The 20,678-nt window shown below is 34.7% G+C and overlaps 1 protein-coding gene across 4 annotated transcripts in view; it reads left to right on the top strand.

The window, feature by feature from the left end:
- The window catches only part of ATP9B (ATPase phospholipid transporting 9B (putative)), a 459,610-nt gene that overhangs the window by 147,845 nt on the left and 291,087 nt on the right, over window positions 1-20,678 (top strand). For all 4 annotated transcript variants that reach the window (XM_043972858.1, XM_043972842.1, XM_043972850.1 and 1 more), the window contains exon 7: window positions 2,177-2,228. In XM_043972858.1, coding sequence (XP_043828793.1) covers window positions 2,177-2,228 — 52 coding nt within the window. The remainder of the gene's footprint in view (window positions 1-2,176; window positions 2,229-20,678) is intronic.

Raw genomic sequence — 20,678 nt, 5'->3', positions numbered from 1 at the left:
TTTTCAGTTACTATGGGATAACTTTGATCTTTTCCTCAGATCCCTGTAATTTTTTCTTTTTGTTTTAATTTTTCTTCAGTTAACATTAATTGTATTTCTTCTGGTATTTAAGAAATTATAGCTTAGCTTTATATTTTTGCAAAGTAAGAAATTCACATTTTTAAATAATTCAGTACCAAAATATTTATTACCTTTTAACAATGAAAAAAACCACACACCACTGAATATGTTCAAAACCCAATAATTAACATGACTACAAAAATGACAGGTTTTATCAGCCAATTACACTGATTGTTTTTCAACAATCCTTACCAAAGTGTAGTATATAGTAAAGTAATAACTTTTCCTTTGAAGAGTTTGTGAGCTATTAGTTTCCATGAGCAAGAAAAAATTAGAAAATAAAAACCACAATTCAGTAGAATTTTGGGATTACTTCTTTGACCCATTAGCTTTTTCTCCCTTTAATATCAAATTAGTTGTCAACCATATAGTGTACAGATAGAAATATTTTTGATGGTATTACCATTTTATGTTCATCATAAAAGCATATTGATAACATTATTACTATTAGTACTAATAATTGTGGTACAACAGTTTACACTGTAATATAATGCTTTGTAGTTACAGAATACATAAATTAATTTATACAGTTTTCATATTGATCCTGTGAGATAGATAATGCATATATTGATGCATTATTTAATGCAATAGATAAATACAATTTATAGATGAGGGAACTAAGGCTTAGAGAAGTGAGACTTGACCAAAGTCACACAGGTATTAAAAGTGTTGTCTGGGCTCAAACACAGGATTTATAATTAAAAATTAAGTGCTCTTTCCACCAAACCAGTGCTTCTTTGTTGGATAATTTGATACAACATGGAAAGGAAGATTGTTGAGGGCGGCAGTTTTCAGAGGAGTGTTCTAAGGACATCAACTTGTTAATATTACAGTCTGATCAGACTATCAGTTAAATTGCCCTGATATTGAAAATATCACAGAGTACTAGAAGTATTTAAAACAATAATAATTATCTTTTTTATCTTACATTCCAATTTTACATTAAAATTCCAAATGTCATTTTACCACTTTTGAACATTAATATATTCCAACATTTAACAAAAGAAACTTTTGATCTAAAGGGTCATAGAAGGCTTTTGTCCTGTATATTCATGTGCCACAAATAATACTATACCTAGTCTTGAAATTGGCCAGCTTACTTTAAAATATTTAACATAAAAATATGTTTAACATATCAGTAATTAAAGGAAATATTAGTTTGGGTTAGTTCTTTTCCTCCCCACTTGGTTGTAGCTGTGGAAATTTTTGCAATTCTCAAGTCAGATGATTCTTCTTGTTTAGTATTATGAGGCAGTCTTATCCTCAGTGCCTTTAAATACTCTGTCTTGATTAATGTTGGAGTCAAGCTCACTAGTCTTGAAACTGGCCAGTACATTACTTTCTTGTACCTTAATATGAAAGTAAACATATGCCTCTCAAAGTCATTATTTATTCTTGGAAGTCAGAAGTAAGTGTTTAATAATAATGATATAATCATAAATGATAAATCTTTCAATTGTATTTTGAAATTTTACAAGTCATGTTAGTTATTTGAACTATTGAACTATACAAACTTAAAACAATAATATTAACTACAGAAAACATGCACAAAATGTTACTTCTCAGTAAGGTTGCATTTATTTAACCTTTTTGATTTCTTAAGGCAAATGGTGCTTTTTTTTTTTTTTTTTTTGCACAGGGCAGTGAGAGTTAAGTGACTTGCCCAGGGCCACACAGCTAGTTAAGTGTCAAATATCTGAGGCTGGATTTGAACTCAGGTCCTCCTGAATTCAGGGCTGGTGCTTTATCCACTGCACCACCTAGCTGCCCCCAAATGGTGTTTTTTTTAGGTCATCTAAAGCTTGATGAGCTTTATAACTTTGGAATATCATAGTTAAAAATTCAGTTGAGATTTTGTGTTTTACTCAACAGTACTTAGCTTCCCTTTCACAAAATGTTATTTTATAAGACTTTCTGAAACTCTATTCTGTCATATAATTTAAAAATATATTATGAATTTTAAATATAAATTACATAAATGTTCATTTAAATCTGAATGTAAATTTTTATCACGTGTTTCAATATAAATAACTCACTTTTTCCATTTTCTTTATAGAATCAAAGAATTCCATCTGATATGGTATTTCTCAGGACTTCTGAAAAAACAGGTACTATATGAGGATTCGATTTATGATTTTTTAAAAAAATCATTATAAGAGTTTAATTTACTTTTTAAACTAAAAGTGTTGGAGCTGCTTATGTATCTCTTCTTTCTGAGCCAATTTATAGAAGAGCATGAGCTTGATTACCTTCTCTCTCATCTGTCCTTCCCTTACCCTTATTTATTCTGATTTTTGTTGGCTTCTAATACTAAAGGGCAAAGATATAGCACTATTGAGAATATTCAAAGAAAAGAGAACTACACACTCTTAAGGTACTCCCAGTAGCCTTATTGGGAAAAATATTTTGTATTCTATGGTGACTACTCTGAAGAAGAGACAATACTCTTTGGGATTTGTATGTTACACTTACATTTTACCTATGTTACACTATCAAGGAATAAGATATTATGGTTAATTTGGATTTATGTTGTCAGTCTAATAATTTATATCGATAAAAACAATATGTTTAATTGCATCAGTAATTAGAAGATCGAAGACTTATATCACTCAAAAGCACTACAGTCGTTTTATGGTAGATGTAGTCATTAAGTATTATGTGCCATCTATGTGTCAGACACTGAGCTAAATACTGGGAATATAAAGAAAGGCCAAAAAAATAGTCCTTGCTCTTGAAGAACTTGGAATCTAATGGGGGAGACAATATGTAAACAAATAGGTACAAACAAGTTATATATACTAAGTATAAATAAATAATCAACAGAGAGATGGAACTAGAATTAAAAGAGATTGGGAAAAGTTTACTGTAGGTGGGATTTTAGTTGTGTCTTAAAAGAAATCAGAAGGCGAACATGAGGAAGAACATCCCAGGCATAGAGGCCAGCCAAAAATCAAGAAATAGAATGTCTTTTTGGTGAACAGCAATGAGGCCAATGTCATTGGTTTGAAGAGATGTTGCAGGAGAGTGGGTTAAAGAGTGTAGGATAAGGTATAAGAAGACTGGAAAGGTAGGGATGGGGGGAAAAGGTTGTTATAAGGAGCTTTGAACTTCAAATAGGGGATTTTGTGTTTGCTCCTGGAGTTGATAGAGATCCACTGGAATTTATTGAATAGGCAGGGCAACATGGTCACATTTTTGATTTCAGAAAATTACTTTGATGGTAGAATAAAGGATAAACTGTCATGGGAAGAGACTTGTGGCAGGTAGACCAAGCAGCAGGCTATTGCCGTAATTCTGGCATGACGTGATGAAGACCTGCACCATAGCAGTAGCAGTAGCAGAGGAGAGGGCATATTCAGAAGATGTTGCAAAGGTGAAATCAGCAGGTTTGGGCAACAGATTTGATAGAGTGAGAGAAAGTGAGGAGTTGAGGATGATACCTAAATTATGAGTCTAGAGAACTGGGAGGATGATGGTGAACTCAAAAGTTATAGGGATCTTTGGAAAGGGGAACATTTAGGAGGAAAGATAATGAGTTCAGCTTTGGACATGTTGAGTTTAAGATGTTTACTGGACATCCATTTGGAGATGTCTGAAAGGAAGTTGAAGTGGGGAATCTGGAGGTCAGCAGAGAGGTTAAGGTTATCTAGATAAATAGATTTGAGAATTATCCTAGATGATGATAATGACGTTTTTAAAAATTCTATTTTTATTTGTTTCATTAAATATTCCCCAATTACATAAAACCATTTTAATATTAGTTTTTAAAAATTTGGAGTTCCAAATTCGTTTCCACCCTCCCACTTTCCCCCCATCTCTTGAGAAAGCAAGTATATCTATTATACATGTGAAGTCAGTCAAGACATAGTTCCATATTACCCATGATACAAAAGAAAGCATGCACATGAACATGTGCACACACATACACATGCAAAAACACACAGCAGAAAAATAAAAGAAAGTGAATAAAGCATGTTTCAGTTTGTACTCAGAGTTCATTAGTTCTCTCTGGTGTTGAATAGCATCTTTCATAATAGGTCCTTTGGAACTGTCTTGGATCACTGCTTGATCAGAGGTGTTAAGTTTTTCACAGTTGATCATCATTATACCACTGTTGTGACTGTGTATGGTATTTTCCTGATTCTGGTCATTTCACTTTGCAGAGATGATAATTAAATTCATGGAAGTTTGTGAGATTACCAAGTGAATTAATATAGAGATAGGAGCCAAGACACACTCCTGGGCCATACTCAAGATTAATGAGTATGACCTGAAGATCCAGGCAAAGGGACTGAAGAAAGTGGGGTTTATAGGTAGGGGGTGAATCAAGCAATTATTATGGTGTCTCTCAAACCTATAGAGAAAAGAGTATCAAGGAGAAGAGGGTATTTGGCAGTATTTAAGACTTAAAAGTGGTCTAAAGGATGGGGATTGATAAAAGACCATTGGATTTGATGAAAAAGAAGAGAACGATTTTGGTTGAATGATGAGATGGGAACCCAGATTGTAGAGAAATAGGAGAGTGAAAGAAGTGGAGGCATCTGTTATAGATGACCTCAAGTTTAGCCACAAAGGTCAAAAGAGACATGGACAATAATTAGTGTGGATGTAAGGATCAAGTAAGGATTTATCCAGGATAGAGGAGAGACATGAGCAGGTTTGGAAGCAGTAAGAAAGTGGTCAGTAGACAAGGAGAGATTGAGGATAAATGTGGAAAGGATTTTTTTATGCTGAAAGAAATAGGATACAGTCAGTTTGGGTGTAGGAGGTTGGGTTTTGTATATATTGAGTCCTGACAGCACCCATGGAATTGTTATTTTGATGAAGTCTTTTTTTTTTTTTGGGTGAGGCAGTTGGGGTTAAGTGACTTGCCTAGGGTCACACAGCTAGTAAGTGTTAAGTGTCTGAGGCTGGATTTGAACTCAGGTCCTCCTGAATCCAGGGCTGGTGCTCTATGCACTACGCCACCTAGCTGCCCCTTGATGGCGTCTTTTTAATAAGTCTTTATTTTGCTGATGTTTCTTTCTTGTTAGAAGTACTGTGCAGAATTAATTCCAGTTGAGTCTTTTTAAAATCAATTCTTCTGTATAGGGGGTATGAAACTAAGTTCTCTTATCTGAAGGGAATTTTTAATATGCTCTTAAGCCAAGGCTTAATAATAGTACCTGAATTTTCTTCTTTCTTTGAATAGTTGTTTTGAGGTTTCTGTTGGCTAGGGATTCAGTTAATCAATATATATTTATTAAGTACATATTATATAGAAGGAATTGCATCAGATCCCAGGGATGCAAAGACAAAAATGTATTAATTCTTACGCTCCAGGAGCTCCCATTCTATCAGGGGAACCAACACGAACACAAATATCAATTAATACGAAATATATACAACAAATAATTACCCCCACACACATGTGTGTATGAAGGGTCAGGGAGGTACTGATAATAGGGGGAAAGCCTTTATGTAGGCAGTCTTAACTTGAGCTGGACTTCAGAGGAAACTAGAATTCTAAGAGGGAGTGATGATAAAGGGTATTCCAGGCTTGAAGGGTAGCCTCTGCAAAGGAGTAGAGGAAGAGATATAATGTCATGTACAGGAACCATCATATTGGTTGGTTTAGTTGGCTATAGAGTGAATGAAGGGGTAAGATAGGTTATATCTATCCTTTTTTCTACATCTTAATGGCTACTACCCTACTTTAGTCCCTTATTACTTCTTGCTTGAGCATTACTATATTATACTATTGTATACTATTATTATATTATACCATATTAATACTATAGCATCCTAATTTGTCTCCATGCCTTTTTAATCAATTTTCTGCAAGCTACCAAAGTGATGTTTCTAATGTATTATGAAAATGAACATTTTGCTTTTGTTTATTTTGCAATTATTTTTCATGCTTATGGTATAATTTTATAAGTTTTTTGGACCTGTATAGGAAGGGGATTCTTCATTGGAATTTTTTTAAGTATATGATTTTAAATGTTCAATTTTAATTAAATTAATAGTTTTATCTTAATATTTTTCAAGGATAATTTTTTTTTAAAAAGCAATAAACGACAATTAGAATACATTTAAAATAAGCAACTAGGCTGGTGTGTAATGTATAATGTATAATTTTGTGTAATGTTTAGCCAGAAAATTGTTAAACTGATGAAAAAGAAGCTTTGAAATGCAAGCAGAAAAGTGTGGTTGTTTAAATGGGAATGTTTAAATAAAGCTCTTTTCTCTTACTTACTGGCTACATTTAGAAGTCTCATTTTTAGTTCCTAAGTGTAGTGCTATAAAAATGAAGTGTAATTGTCTTAGTAAATTAAAAAAAGTATCTGCTGATTACTACTAGAAAATTTTAAGTGATGACACAAATTCTGACCCTTGGGAAACAAATGTATTTTCTCTTAAGTGGGTAATTTAAAATGCCATAGTATAGAAAAGAAGACAAAATCAGGAATCTAATGTATACTTTTCTGCTGTTTACAGTGTTTCACTACATGTAGTAAGCCTTAAAAAAATAACAATTATATATAAAGAAAATAGTTTGGTGAGTGTCATGGTGAATAACCACAGATGTAATTACTGTAGCTATTAAGATGCAATTTCCAATATCTTTCACAAAGAATGAATTAGAGTGAGATGTATCGTCATGGAAGGCGGCTGTATCATTACTATGCTTTGTACAGAATTATAATATCATTCATGCCAGGATTTTACTGAATTCTTAAGAGAAAAAACTTTTTTAGTTAAAGCTAAAAATATTTACTTTAGTTTTAATTAAAAAAAAGACCAATATACTTTTCTTAGGTTAAATTTTAATATGCAAACATTAAAGCACAAATAGGTATGGTATTTAGGGTTCTGGAGCTAAGTTAGGAAACCTGGCTGCTACTTATTCAAGTCATTTAAAGTCAGCGAACATTTATTTAACTTAACTCCTACTTTGCTGTTATTATCTCTTCTACTAACCAGCTGTGTGAGTTGTCAAGTTTTTCTCTTTTCTTTCCTCATCTATAAAATGATGATAATTTATTAATAGTAAACATTTTATACCCACAACTCATAGGTTTTCTGGAAATCATATAAGGTACTTCATACAAATACACTTTCCCACCTTTATATAAGAATTACATTTTAAGAAAAGATTTAAAAATAAATCAGTCTGTTATATTTTTCTTAAAAGTTTTCCTTCTTGATTTTTTCTTCAAAGGAATTTGATATTTAAGCAATATATTGCCATCCCCCCCAGTAGCTATGATTACATCATCTTTCAATCATTGAGACTTGTGACGTAGCACTCTTGATTTCCAGTGTTAAGAAATCTATTTCTTCACTGCATGTGTTTTTGCACATTGAATTTTTATCTACTTTTACTATCCTCTTTTTCTAGACCAAAGCTTCTTAAACTGTGGGTTGCAGTCCCAAATAGGGTTGTGTAACTGAATGTGGGTTTGAGAAAAATTTGGCAATAGTAAAAGGTTAAGTATATCTATTTTATATACCTATATACCTGGGGTCATGTAGAAAATTTTCAGGTGAAAAGTTGTCATGAGTGGAAAAAGTTTAAGAAGCCCTGTTCTGGACCATCATCTTGATAGAATTTTTTTTTTTTTTTTGCGGGGCAATAGGGGTTAAGTGACTTGCCCAGGGTCACACAGCTAGCAAGTGTCAAGTGTCCGAGGCCAGATTTGAACTCAGGTACTACTCCTGAATCCAGGGCCAGTGCTCTATCCGCTGCGCCACCTAGCTGCCCCTCGAATTTTTATTGAAATATAGCATGCAAGTAGGATTTTTATTTAGAAAATTTAGCTTTTAGTATTTGTATTAAAAAAAAAAACTTTAGGCCATTGTGAAGGAAAGAAATTGTGTTTTAATAATAGCAGTTCTCCATTAAATGTCTTATTCATGATAAGTAGGTAACCCTCTGTTCGCATAAACTCTGACAGTAGTTTATGCTTTTGGAGGTTCTGTCATGGTGGAAAATGTAGCTACTTTTCTTTTTTTTTTTCTTTCTTTTTTTTTTTTTTTTGCGGGGCAGTGAGGGTTAAGTGACTTGCCCAGGGTCACAGAACTAGTAAGTGTCAAGTGTCTAAGGCAGGATTTGAACTCAGGTACTCCTGAATCCAGGGCTGGTGCTTTATCCACTGTGCCACCTAGCCGCCCCCAAAATGTGGCTACTTTTGAGTACCTGTTTAAGTATAAAAAGATCTGTCATTTATCAGCTACTCACTAAGTGTATAATTTTTTGCTTCTGTTAGTCCATGAAACCTCTTGGTCATTTGAGCTTTTATCGTTAAGTCTTTACCATTCATCTTTTATGTATTCCTTTCCTCCTGTCTTCCCTCCTTTTTTCCTCTCCTTTCTTCCTTTTTCTATCCCACCTTCTACCAGGAAGCCTTTCTCAATTGCTTTTAGTTCGAATACATTCCTTCTGGCAGTTACTTCCTATTTATCTTGTATATAGCTTGTTTGCATATATTTTTCTCTTCTTTTCTCCCCCATTCGTTTGTGTGCTCCTTGAGGACAGGGGTGGTCATTTTACTTTCTTTGTATCCCTAGTGCTTAGCATCTAGAAAGTACTTAATAAATGCTTATTGACTGACGTATTATCTTCCTGCATTAGAAAGTAAGCTTCTTGAGGGCAGGAACCGTTTTTTGTCTTTTTTTTTTTTAATTCCTGGTGCCTGGCACATAATAAGAACCAGATAACTTGTTGAATGATGAAAGGCAAAAGTATTCAATGATCTTCAGTTCTATGTATTTTCCTTCCATTTCTGTGATAATGGTGGCCCAGTGCTATAGAAAAAATATGGAGAAATTTTTGAAATGGTGCTCACTGGGCCTATTACAAACCTTTGTTACATTATCTCAATGGATCCTCACTTGTGACAACAGTCTTTTTTTAAACTTCCCTAATCAGTTCATTTCTCCACTTTGTGCGGTGGCCCATGGCTCCCCCTCCTTCTCCCCTCTCGGCCGATAACTTTGCATTATATTTCACTGAAAAAATTGAGACTATTTGCCAAAAGCTTCCTTTTCTTCCATTTTCCTTATTTCATTTCATTCAGATGCCTTCCTCCACTATCTTCTTCTTCAGCCTGTCTCCCATGAAGATGTGTCTCTTTGCCCTGCCAAGGCAAAATCCTCTCCATGCATAAGTGGTCCCATCTTATCTTTCTTCTCTACCAGATTTTCACTTCTGTCATCCCTGTTACTCTCACTGTTCTGTGCTAAGTGATTAGCAAAGAGCCCTGGCACTTAACATAGTACTTAGCAATAGTAGGCACTTAATAAATACTTGTTGACTGACAGAATCTCTACCTTTTTACTTTGGTGCTTTTCTGCTCTCTACAAACATACCCAAATCTCCCTTCACTTGATTCTCTGTCCCCACTAGCTGTCATGCTATCTCTCTGTTCCCTTTTGTAGTTAAACTTCTTGAGAAGGTGAACTACAGTTTATGCCCCCATTTTCTTTCCTTTTCCTGTCTTGTCAACTCTCTGCAATCTGGTTTCCAACTTCAGCAATCAATTGAAACTGTTCTCTCCAAAGTTACCAGTGATCTCCTATCTGACAAATGTAATGACTTCTCAATCTTCACCCTTCTTGACTTCTCTGCAGCCTTTGGCAGCATTGTTTACCCTCTTCTCCTTGATTATCTCCATTTAGCCAATTCTACTTTTAAAGGAATTGTTTTCTTCAGTGTATTTTCCCTCCCAAACATTTGAGCAATAAGAAGTTGTTTTCTTCAGTCAGTTTTTGCACTTCCTTTTCTAAGCCGCTGACTCTTTTTTTCATAATTCTCTTTCATAACTCTAATTTCTTTCCCCAGTTTTTCTTCTACCTCTCTTACTTGATTTTTAAAATCCTTTTTGACCTCTTCTAAGAAGGCTTTTTGGGCTTGAGACCAATTCATCTTTTCCTTTGAGGCGTCACATGTAGGCATTTTGACAGTGTTGTTCTTTTCTGAGTTTGTGTTTTGGTCTTCCCTGTTGCCATAGTACCTTTCTATGGTCAGGACTCTTTTGTTTTTGTTTTTTTGCTCATTTTTCAAAGTTAATCTCTGCTCCCGGGGCACCAGGGACACTGTCCCAAGCATTTTGCACTGTGCTGGGTTGGCCTGGCCTACCTTTGCCTGATGTATCCTGGGTTCTGACAGAAGGCAAAGTACCAGCCTCAGAACCCAGGATTTTAAAAATCAAGTAAGATAAAAATCAGCAGCAAATTAGAAGGAAAGAAAATGTGAACACTTCCTACCCATCCCATTTAATTAAATTATTGTTACTTCCCTAATCATTTGCAAAAACTTTGAGAGAATAACAACAACAATAATAAATGCTTAATCTCTTTGTCAGTCATAGAAAAAGAATAAGCAGCCAAAGGAAAGAATAAAGGGAAAATTACTTTTAAAATGAGCAAGAATCAAGTAAAGAGAAAAACAGATTTTCAGCACACTTGTCGAGAGACCCTTTCTTCTGTCCTTCTCAACGCTATGTCTTTAGGATAATTTTACCCATGCAGAGTTAAATTCCTATCATATATTCCATCCCACTAAGTCTTAGTTAATCAGTTAACAAGCACTTATTTTGTACCTGATACTGGGCTAAATACAGATAAAAAGAAAACAAGTTCCCTCTCTCAGGGAACTTACATTCTAATGGGGGAAGACAACACATTTAAAAAGGAGCTGAAAAGCTGATGGGTGGAAGGGAAGGGAGATATTTGTGTGTTTGTGACGAAGTATGGAGAATCAGAAACAGGACGACATCATTTAGGATGACTAATCTAAACTCTTCCTCAAAATGAGAATTCCTAGAGGAAATCACCAATGGAAGAACGCAGTGGACAGTGGGCGAGAAGGCAGCTGAGACATAAATCTGGAGAGTACAAAGAAGAGTTCGGACAAGAATGTGATATCATGCTATCATATGAAATGTATGTTCTAGAGTTTGGATTTCTAGTTCCTCTTGCTTATTGCGTAAACGTTAGCTATTTGTGTAGACATTTGAGACTGGGTTTTACTGGTGGCTCCTGTGAGTTAATGAATGCTTCAACTCCTATTTTCCTTCCTTGTGGCGGTCCGCTGTGGTATCTAGCTTGTTGGTTATATAATAGTAATTTTTCTCCCTCTCTTATTTTTTAATTTAATTCTTCTCAGTTAACAAAAATCTGTTTTATCTCCTTTCCATATCTTCATTTCTTCCTCTCCTAGAAAAGTAAAACAAAATATGCAAAATCAAGCCAAGTAAATTCATGCACTGATCTCTCTCTCTCTCTCTCTCTCTCTCTCTCTCTCTCTCTCTCTCTCTCTCTCTCTCTCATACACACACACACACACACACACACACACACACACACACACTCACTCACGTTTATCAGTGTCTGTATATATCTCATTTTGCACCATGGGTCTATTATCTCTGTGTCAGGAGATAGATAATATACTTTCATCAGTACTGTGGAATCGTATTTGATCATTGCTTTGATCAGCATTCTCAAGTCTTTCAAAGTTGTTTGGTAATACCTTTTGTTCTTATATACTTTCTTGTTCTGCTCACTTCACTCAGCATCAGTTCATAGAAGTTCCTAGGTTTCTCTGAAACTTTTTCATTTCTTCTGAAACGGTGGTATTTTATTACATTTATATACCATAATTTGCTTACCCATTCCCTAGCTAATGGGGATTCTCTTAGTTTCCAGTTCTTTGACAGTAAAGAGAGAGAGAGAGAGAGAGAGAGAGAGAGAGAGAGAGAGAGAGAGAGAGCGAGCTGTGAGAAATATTTTTGTATATGTTGGGTCTTTTCTTGCACTTTGCTGGGGAGTGAATGGGCTTTCTTCTTGTCCAGAGGCTACTGCTTGTTCTTTTGTGAAGTTTTGTCACGGAAGGTATCACTGTAGATTCTCATTAGGTTTCTTGTTAATTATTTTGTCTATGACAAATTTCAGGGTTTTACTGGGGTAAGATATGTGAGAATTAAAGGCTTGTTTCCCATCCAAGCAGACATCTTGGCAGGAAGACTACATTATTACATCTGTTACTTTTTTTTGGTGAGGCAACTAGGGTTAAGTGACTTGCCCAGGGTCACACAGCTAATACGTGTCAAGTGTCTGAGGTCGGATTTGAACTCAGGTCCTCCTGACTCCAGGGCCAGTGTTCTATCCACTGTGCCACCTAGCTGCCCCTACATCTGTTACTTTTTTGGGGGGGGGGCATTGAGGGTTAAGTGACTTGCCCAGGGTCACACAGCTAGTAAGTGTCAAGTATCTGAGGCTGGATTAGAACTCAGGTCCTCCTGAATCCAAGGCCAGTGCTTTAGCCACTGTGCCACCTAGCTGCCCCATCTGTTACTTTTAATGAGCTTGATAGTTTCACTATGCTTTCAGGATTATAGCTAAAGACTCCATATTTCCTTCAAATATTGATCTGGACTCTGCTTCCTGATTCATTTTAACAAATACCTGCCCTCTATGATGTAACTCTTACTAGTGTTTAATACAACTCCTCCCTCAAGTATCATTTGTCTTTGGCTGTGAAACTCTATAGCCCTCACTTTAGCAGACTTTCCAAGATTCTCTCCCATTTCCCAGCTTCATGTCTATTTTTGTTTTTGACAAGATTAATAAATTAGAAGGTTCAGGGAATACTGTGCATATAATTTATGTCTTAGCAAAATTTTTGATAATAAATTAGTTTCACTGAGTTGGGTAAAGGCTGCTTTGATAGGGGCAATATCTTCCAGAAAAGAAAGGGGATGATTCCAATGTACTTTACCTTACTTGAAGTATTTTTTCATTTCTGGGCACTGTCATTTAAGAACTCCATATATAAGCAAGAGTGTACCAAAAGATGGTAACCAGGCTGATGAATGACTTTGAGTTCATAACAAATATAGAATTGGTTGAAAGATAGATAAACTGTATTCAGATATTAACAGGGATACAATGTGAAAGAGTATTGGAGGTGGCTCTAATGATAGTATTCTTTTATTACAATTTAGGTTTAATGTTGGGTTGAAATGAGGTACTGGCAAGTCATTGAACAGTCCATAAATGGAAGTTGACTTTGCCTTAACACAGGAGTATGCAACAACGTTATTTACCTCATCTCCGTATGGAAATATTTCTGGTCATCCAGGCAGGATGTGGTGAGGGGCATGATGACTCAAATGGTTTTCAGCAATCTGTTAAATTGTAGGGATATATACTTTAGTTGGCTGTGACGTTTTTATGCCCTTAGGTGACAAGGAAGCAATAGGACCAAATCCAATGAGGTATCAGAGTTAGCTTTATTGCTTTTTCCAGAAATTAATCCCTGATGTAGGAGGGTAGGTGGGGCCTGTGCCTACCCCATATTGGGAGTGGGGCAAAAAGAACCTGCATTAAGAGAAGAATGGATTAATTAGATCCTGGGTGCCTTATTTTAGGGAAAACTAATCCCAAACACAGAAAGAAAGAAAAGGGACTTGGTTCTCCCCCATGTTGGGAGAAGGGAGAAACGCTGGTAGATGTTAATCCTATCATAGAGAGACTGGGCCTAATCTGTTCAGTGCAATAGATCAGCACAAAACTCTAATTTATGAGTAGAATCTGCAAGTTGGGGCTTGATGCCTTGAAACATTTAAATCTTAAGGACTAGATCTGTCTAAAAATAGGAAGGCTTGCCTGAGGAGGTGATGGCTTCCTCCCTATTGGAAGTCTAAGCAGAGGCTGGATGATTCCTTGCTGACAAGGTATACTAAAGTGAGGAGTCCTTTGTATATGGGTCACCTCTGAAGTCTCCTCAAAGTCTTAAAATCTGTTCCTTTGTACCAGTAATTTATATGTTAATATTTAATTTGAGAACTTCTGTGATTTAATATATTGGTTTTGCCTATAGTTTTATACCTATGCTTTAAACTTCAAAAACCTTTTTTAATTTACATAAGGGAGGAATTCATTTCAATTCCAGGTATATTCACTTTTAAAGAAGTATTTAAAATAGGGTTAGATTCAACATTTGATTTTAAATATCTTGTACAGAATTTTACATTTACTATCTCCTTTATCATAACTTAGTTGTGCTATTGCCATTTCCTAGAACTTTAAATGGGAGAATATTTATCTGGTGCTTTGTGTAACAAAATTATATTTCACATGGATTTGGTGGCTAAATTAATTGGAAACAATGCAAACTAATTTTTCTTTTTAAAATGTGGGTTTTAAAAAATTTGTTCAGCACTGCTCATCCTGCATACAATCTTGTCTTCTAATTTTTCAAAATAGATATTTCTAGGACTCTCAATATATCATCTATAATAGGTATACTAAGTTTTGGCTTATCTTTGAAAATCAAAAGGAATGAAATTAAATGTTGTAGAGGCAAAGTAAAATATCCTGAAGAATTTAAATACCTTTCAATTAAAATATTATTAATTAGTCATATGCCTAGGAAAGGAGAGAACACATAAGTTGTACCACCAAGTAAATAATAGAACTAATAACTCTTAGAAATCTTTTAGTTACTCTCCATCATTTTGCAGAAGAGGACACTGAGGTTCAGAGGGCTAAAGTGACTGATACATATGAACTCATACATCTGGTTGGGGAAAGACTCTCTAATTTAGCCTAACTCCTTTCCTTTCTAGTTTAGTGCCCTTGATATTTTACCATGTTCTGGTTTGCAGAACCTGAAGTACACAGTAGAGTATTGTTATTAGCATATCAAAACTTTGAATGGGAAATCTTTATTTTATTTTTAACATCAATAGCATTAACTATTTTAATATCAAAACACAAGGAAGGTATTTCTGCCCTTTTATTGCCTTTTACTTGTTGCTTCCCATCTATTCCCTAATATTTGTTAAAGGCAGAATTACTTATGGTGTTCTGCATTACAGTCTTGTTCATAATTCCTTAGCCTTCCCAATTCCCTTTTTTGTTAATTTATTTGAAACTGATAAAACATAAATTAAAATCATTCTGATGTAATAATCTTAAGAAATAAAATTGATATTGAGTAATTTTTTCTTTTTATTATGGGCCAAGGAATTTTCGGTTGTTAAATTTGAAAGATATAACATGGTTATTGTGAGAGAATACTAGCTTTAGAAATTACATTTCCTTAGATTTTTTTCCCCCTTAAAATAGTGACCTTCAACTTTTATATACTCTATTCTTGATGAAAAATAAAAATAAGAAATTAGGATTTTTCTACTTAGTGCTTTTTTAGTAAATCTTTTTATTCTTTACATACTACACACAGTTCTGTAATCTCCTATATTTAATAGGATAAATATTAGTAAAAAGTTCTGTCAGTTTAATGAGATGTCATTTAAACTTAACATCCTAAATATATGCAGTTTGATCAAATATGCTTTAAAACAACTGTTTGCTTTTTAATATAGAATTGTAATGAGTTCGGTGGTATCATTTTGGCTGTATATTAATACATGGTATCCCATTGGACCATCAGCTGATTGTTTAGAATGTAAACGAATCTGTTGATGAAGCTAGTAAGTGATGGCTTAAATTCCAGTTAATCAATTGCTTCATCAGTCTCTTAATTCAGATCAGATATCTCATGAACACAAAGTTCTTTAAGCAGTATTAAGAGAAATTAATGCTTTAAAGCTAATTACTGTCAGTCTCTTTTAAATGTCAGTTTGTTTTTCAATTCCATCTTAAGAGATAACATTATAGTTTAAAGTTTGGTATAGATTATAGTTTTTTCCTCCATTGGCTATTAAAATTCAACTTTACCTCACAGAGTGGTCAATGAAATTCTGTACCCAGATATGTCATCTCTGTATTACTGTTCATCTTGTCACCAGCTTAAAATTTTCATGCACACAGTCATTAAGTCATATAAATGATTTAAAAATTAAGTTGATGATAAATGATCTGGTATTATATATGGGAAGTCAATGTCTATTTTTCTTTTGTTGGTTGTAGTCTTGAATTCCATCTCTTTTAGAGCTATTGGACTTGTGGGCCACAGTATGCAAGCTGCTAATATTACACAGTAATTTATAAGTTTATGACAGACATGCTCAGTTTCACAATGACTCATCAATTAATTCATCAGCACTTGACACAGACTCTTCTATGTGACACATATACCAGTTGATCTTAATTTGATTGCCATTAAACCCATCCTTTCCTGACAACTCTTGTCAATTATACAAATAAAATCAAGTATTCATAAGTAGCCTGTAATAGGATATAGGCAGACAGATTTAATAATTCAGCTTTGCTGAGGCTTAACAGACATTAGGTGTAGCTAATGTTTGCTTTTGTAAAATAAATTATTGCCTGCAACTCTTTAATGACAAGTTGGACATTAGTTTGTTTTTATTGAGTTGCATAATATTTTTAGGAAAACTCATAATTTTTTTATTTCCATGTTCTTTGTTTCCTGACAACTAAAATTATTTTAAATTATAATTTTTCTAAGCACTTGAATTCTCTAAAATTATTTAATGTAAGTTAATCAATTTCATCTGGAGGCAGAAGTGTTATATATTTAATTAAAATTTTAGTCTGTTTTTGAGAAAAATAGATTCAGTTTGTATTTATTAGTATAAATAATGTATCAGTAGTTTTTTCACTTAAAGTGAGTTATTTCAAGAATGCATCTATATGCTATCATCATCATTGAAAAGGAAAAGTGATATTAAGGAAAATGTATCTTAAAAATACCTTTATTAGGGGCGGCTAGGTGGCGCAGTGGATAGAGCACCAGCCCTGGAGTCAGGAGTACCTGAGTTCAAATCTGGCCTCAGACACTTAACACTTACTAGCTGTGTGACCCTGGTTAAGTCACTTAACCCGAATTGCCTCACTTAAAAAAAAATACCTTTATTAAACACTGTCATGGAAAAGAGTATGTTTAAATGTGAGAGGCAGCAGGTTATTGTGACTAGAGAGGATACCTTGGAGCCAGAAATAGCTGGATAAAAGCCTTGCCTCAGAACCATATGAGGTATATGACCCTGCCAGGTCACTTTAAGCTCTTAGTGCCCTTGGCACTAATATTGATATTTTAAAAATATTAAAAATAATATAATATTAAAACAATATTTTAATATTATAAATTGCTGAAAAGGTACTGACCTACATTCGTAGAAGGTGTTTCCTCTTCATGGAGTTCCCTATATCAATGAAATCACAGGCCTGATCCCTTTCTTTTTTTTTTAATCTTTTTTGTCTATTATTGTCCAGCTCTTAACCTGATGGCCTTGAACTTGTTTGTTTGTCTTAATATTTTGATAACATAATTGGTTTCTTTTGTAATCCTATGTATTTTATTTCATGCATTTGAAAACATCATTCTGAGTTGTTCACAGATTTTACCAGGTTGTCAAAAGGATCCATGACATTAAAAATGGTTAAGGACCCTTGGTCTACATTAACCCTTAGATAAAGTGAGATACTTTTTTTTTAAGTAAATCATTCTCTATATTTTGTCTTTTGTTATGGATTCTAGTTGAATTATGTGCAGAATAATGAATATCATAAGTTTTTAATCATATTTTTAGTTCTACCACAAATTTTGCCTGAACTCTGGATAAGCTAGTTCATAAATATTTTTGTTAATTAAGTATAGTTCTTAGTATTAAGTTGATAGTTATTCATAAGGAAGTAGAATAGGCTTGTTTTATTACCAGAGCAACATTTGTCCATCATAGACTTATTTTTTCACTGTAGTTTTCAGTTTGTAGCACTTGATTGTTAAGAGTTTAGGCATATCATTCCAATAAATACATTTTAAAGAGGGCCTGTAGTACTTCTCAGAATCATAAGTGCTTTAATGATTTGAAAGACTGATCATCAAGCAGTAATAGAGCAATTGCATAATTTTGATAATAGAAGAACATAAAGAGATTTCTCATGAGGAATTACATTTTTAAATTTTCTGTGTCCAAAATGTCAAATTGAGACACAGAGCCCATGTTTTAACATAAACATCTACAAGGAAAATGAGTTATTTTAAAAACCCAATAATAATTATGAAGAGCTTGCTGAGTCAGCCAAGTGGCATAAAGATAGAGCACTGGTTCTGGAGTCAGGAAAAACCTGAGTTCAAATTTGACCTTAGATACATACTAGCCATGTGATCCATGACAAGTCACTTTCCCTCTGTTTTTTTTTTTTGTTTTGTTTTGTTTTGTTTTTTTTACTGTAAAATAGGGATCATAATTGCACTAATCTCCCAGGGTGGTTGTGAGGATAAAATGGAATAGTATTTGTGAAGAGCCTGGTACATAGTAGAGACTATATGAATGCTTGACAATTGGGAAAAAACTAAAAAAGGTATCCAAGTTTTGAAGGAAGAAAAGCTTCTAGGAGTTAAATTATCATGTATGAAGGTGACTGTCAAATCTATTTATCATCAGTCTTTACTGAACTCAAGTCCCATATTGACAGTTATCTGCAGGAAATCTCCATGTACAAGTTCTATCATCCTTTCAGTCTCAAAATGTTCAACAATAGGAGTCATCTTATCCCTCTAAATTCACCCTTTTTACAGATTTAACTTTTCGTTGCTGAAGATAGCACCACCCTTCCAGTCTCCCATGTTCATAACCTTGGATTAATTTTGACTTTCCCCTCTTCTACCTTTTTATACAATAAATTGTAAGTTTTCTTGATTCTACCTATCTCCATAACACTTCTTGCGTCTGTCCCCTTCTCTAACATGATCCAAATCCTAGTTCTTTCCCACATTACCTTTCAAATGACCTACTGCTATGGCTTCCTAATTGTTTTCTTTGCTTCTTGTTTATGATCTCTAGTCCATCATCCACATAGTTGCCAATTACATTTTTAAGACATGACTCTGACCTTACTACTCTCTTGCTCAAATTAGTGGCTTCGTAATAGGAACTCAACTTGTCATTTAATGTCCTACATCTTCTGACTCTGACCTGCCTTTCCTCACTTATTTCAAATTGCTCTCCTTCATATCAGTCAGTCCATATACAGGGTGGGCCCAATGATTTTTTTGTGTTTTTTTTTTAATGCTATATTTTTATTCATTTTGTTAAACATTTCCCAATTACATTTTTTATTGAATAGAATTTTATTTTCCAAAATATATGTAAAAACAAATTTTAACATCAATTTAAAAAAAGTTTGTGTTCCAACTTCTCTTCCTCCTCCATTCCCACCCCCCCACCCACTAGAACTCAAGCATTTCAAAATAAGTTATACATAAGTAGTCATGGAAAACATTCCCACATTAGCTAGGTTGTGAGAGAAAACAGTCAAAAAACCGCCAAAACTTCAAATTGAGGAATTGTCAAAGAGGAAAAAAAAATTTTTTTTAAATGTGTTTCCAGGGGTAGCTAGGTGGCACAGTGGACAGAGCACCGGCCCTGGAATCAAGAGCATCCAAGCCCAGATCCGGCCTCAGACACTCAACACCCACCAGCTGTGTGACCCTGGGCAAGCCACCCAACCCCAATTGCCTCACCAAAAAAAAAAAAATTGTGTTTCCATCTATTTTCAGATACTATCACTTCTTTCTCTGTAGATGGGTTGCCATTTTCATAAGTCCTTCAGGGTTATATTGGATCATTGTCTTGCTGAAAATAACCACATGCTTCCCAGCAGATCATCTTACACTGTTGCTGTTATTTTGTATACAGTACATTTCACTCTGCTTCAGTTCATGTAGGTCTTTCCAGGTTTTTCTCATAGTATCCTGTTCATCATAACCTGAATAAAATACCTTAAATTTGACGAAGAATTTTCTTCATATTAGCCCAGAAAAGTAGGTACCATGCGTTTTGCCATTATATTCAATCATCATAACTTTCCCTCCATCCTATTCCCTTCCCATGATATTTATTCTATTTTCTATCTTCTTTTAAACTATTCCTCCTCAAAAGTGTTTTACTTCTGACTGTCCCCTCCCCTACTCTGCACTTCCTTTTTTTTCACCCTCCCTTCCTTATCCTCTTCCCCTCCTATGTTCCTGTAGAATTAAATAGATTACTCCTCCCAACTGGGTGTGAATGTTATTCCCTCCATGAGCCAACTCTGATGAGTTTAAGGTCTTTGAGCTAATTCTGTGTTCCAGATTTTCTTCCTCCCTCTCTCCTCAACCCTCCCTATGAAATCAAGCAATTCAACATATCATACTTGTGCAGTTATGTAGAACATCTTTACCTTCCTCGAAAGTATTTTGTTTTTTACTGCTCTCTCCCCCAGTCTGCCCTTCCCTCCTTCTCCTCTCCCCCCACCCCACTTATCTCCCTCCCCTCCCTCAGGGCAAAAATATATTATTATACCCACTTGAATATGTATGTTAGTCCTTCTTTGAGTCAATTCTGATGATATTAAGGTTCACTCACTCCCCCAATTCCTTCCCCTCTTCCCCTCCCCTCCATAAGCTTTTTTCTTATTTCCTTCATGTGAACAACCTCTCCCCAGACCATCTCTCCCCTTCCCCCTCCCCCAGTCTATTTCTCCTATACCTCAACCCTATTTTAAAGATGTCATTATGGGTTAGTTAGGTGGCACAGTGGAGCATGCACCAGCCCTGGACCCACGAGCCCCCAAACCCAAATCTGGCCCCAGAC

This window comes from Dromiciops gliroides, chromosome 1 (assembly GCF_019393635.1).
Source record: "Dromiciops gliroides isolate mDroGli1 chromosome 1, mDroGli1.pri, whole genome shotgun sequence".
NCBI lineage: Eukaryota > Metazoa > Chordata > Mammalia > Microbiotheria > Microbiotheriidae > Dromiciops > Dromiciops gliroides.
Note: the sequence above shows the minus strand (reverse complement) of the source record. Positions and strands in the feature narration are given on the sequence as shown.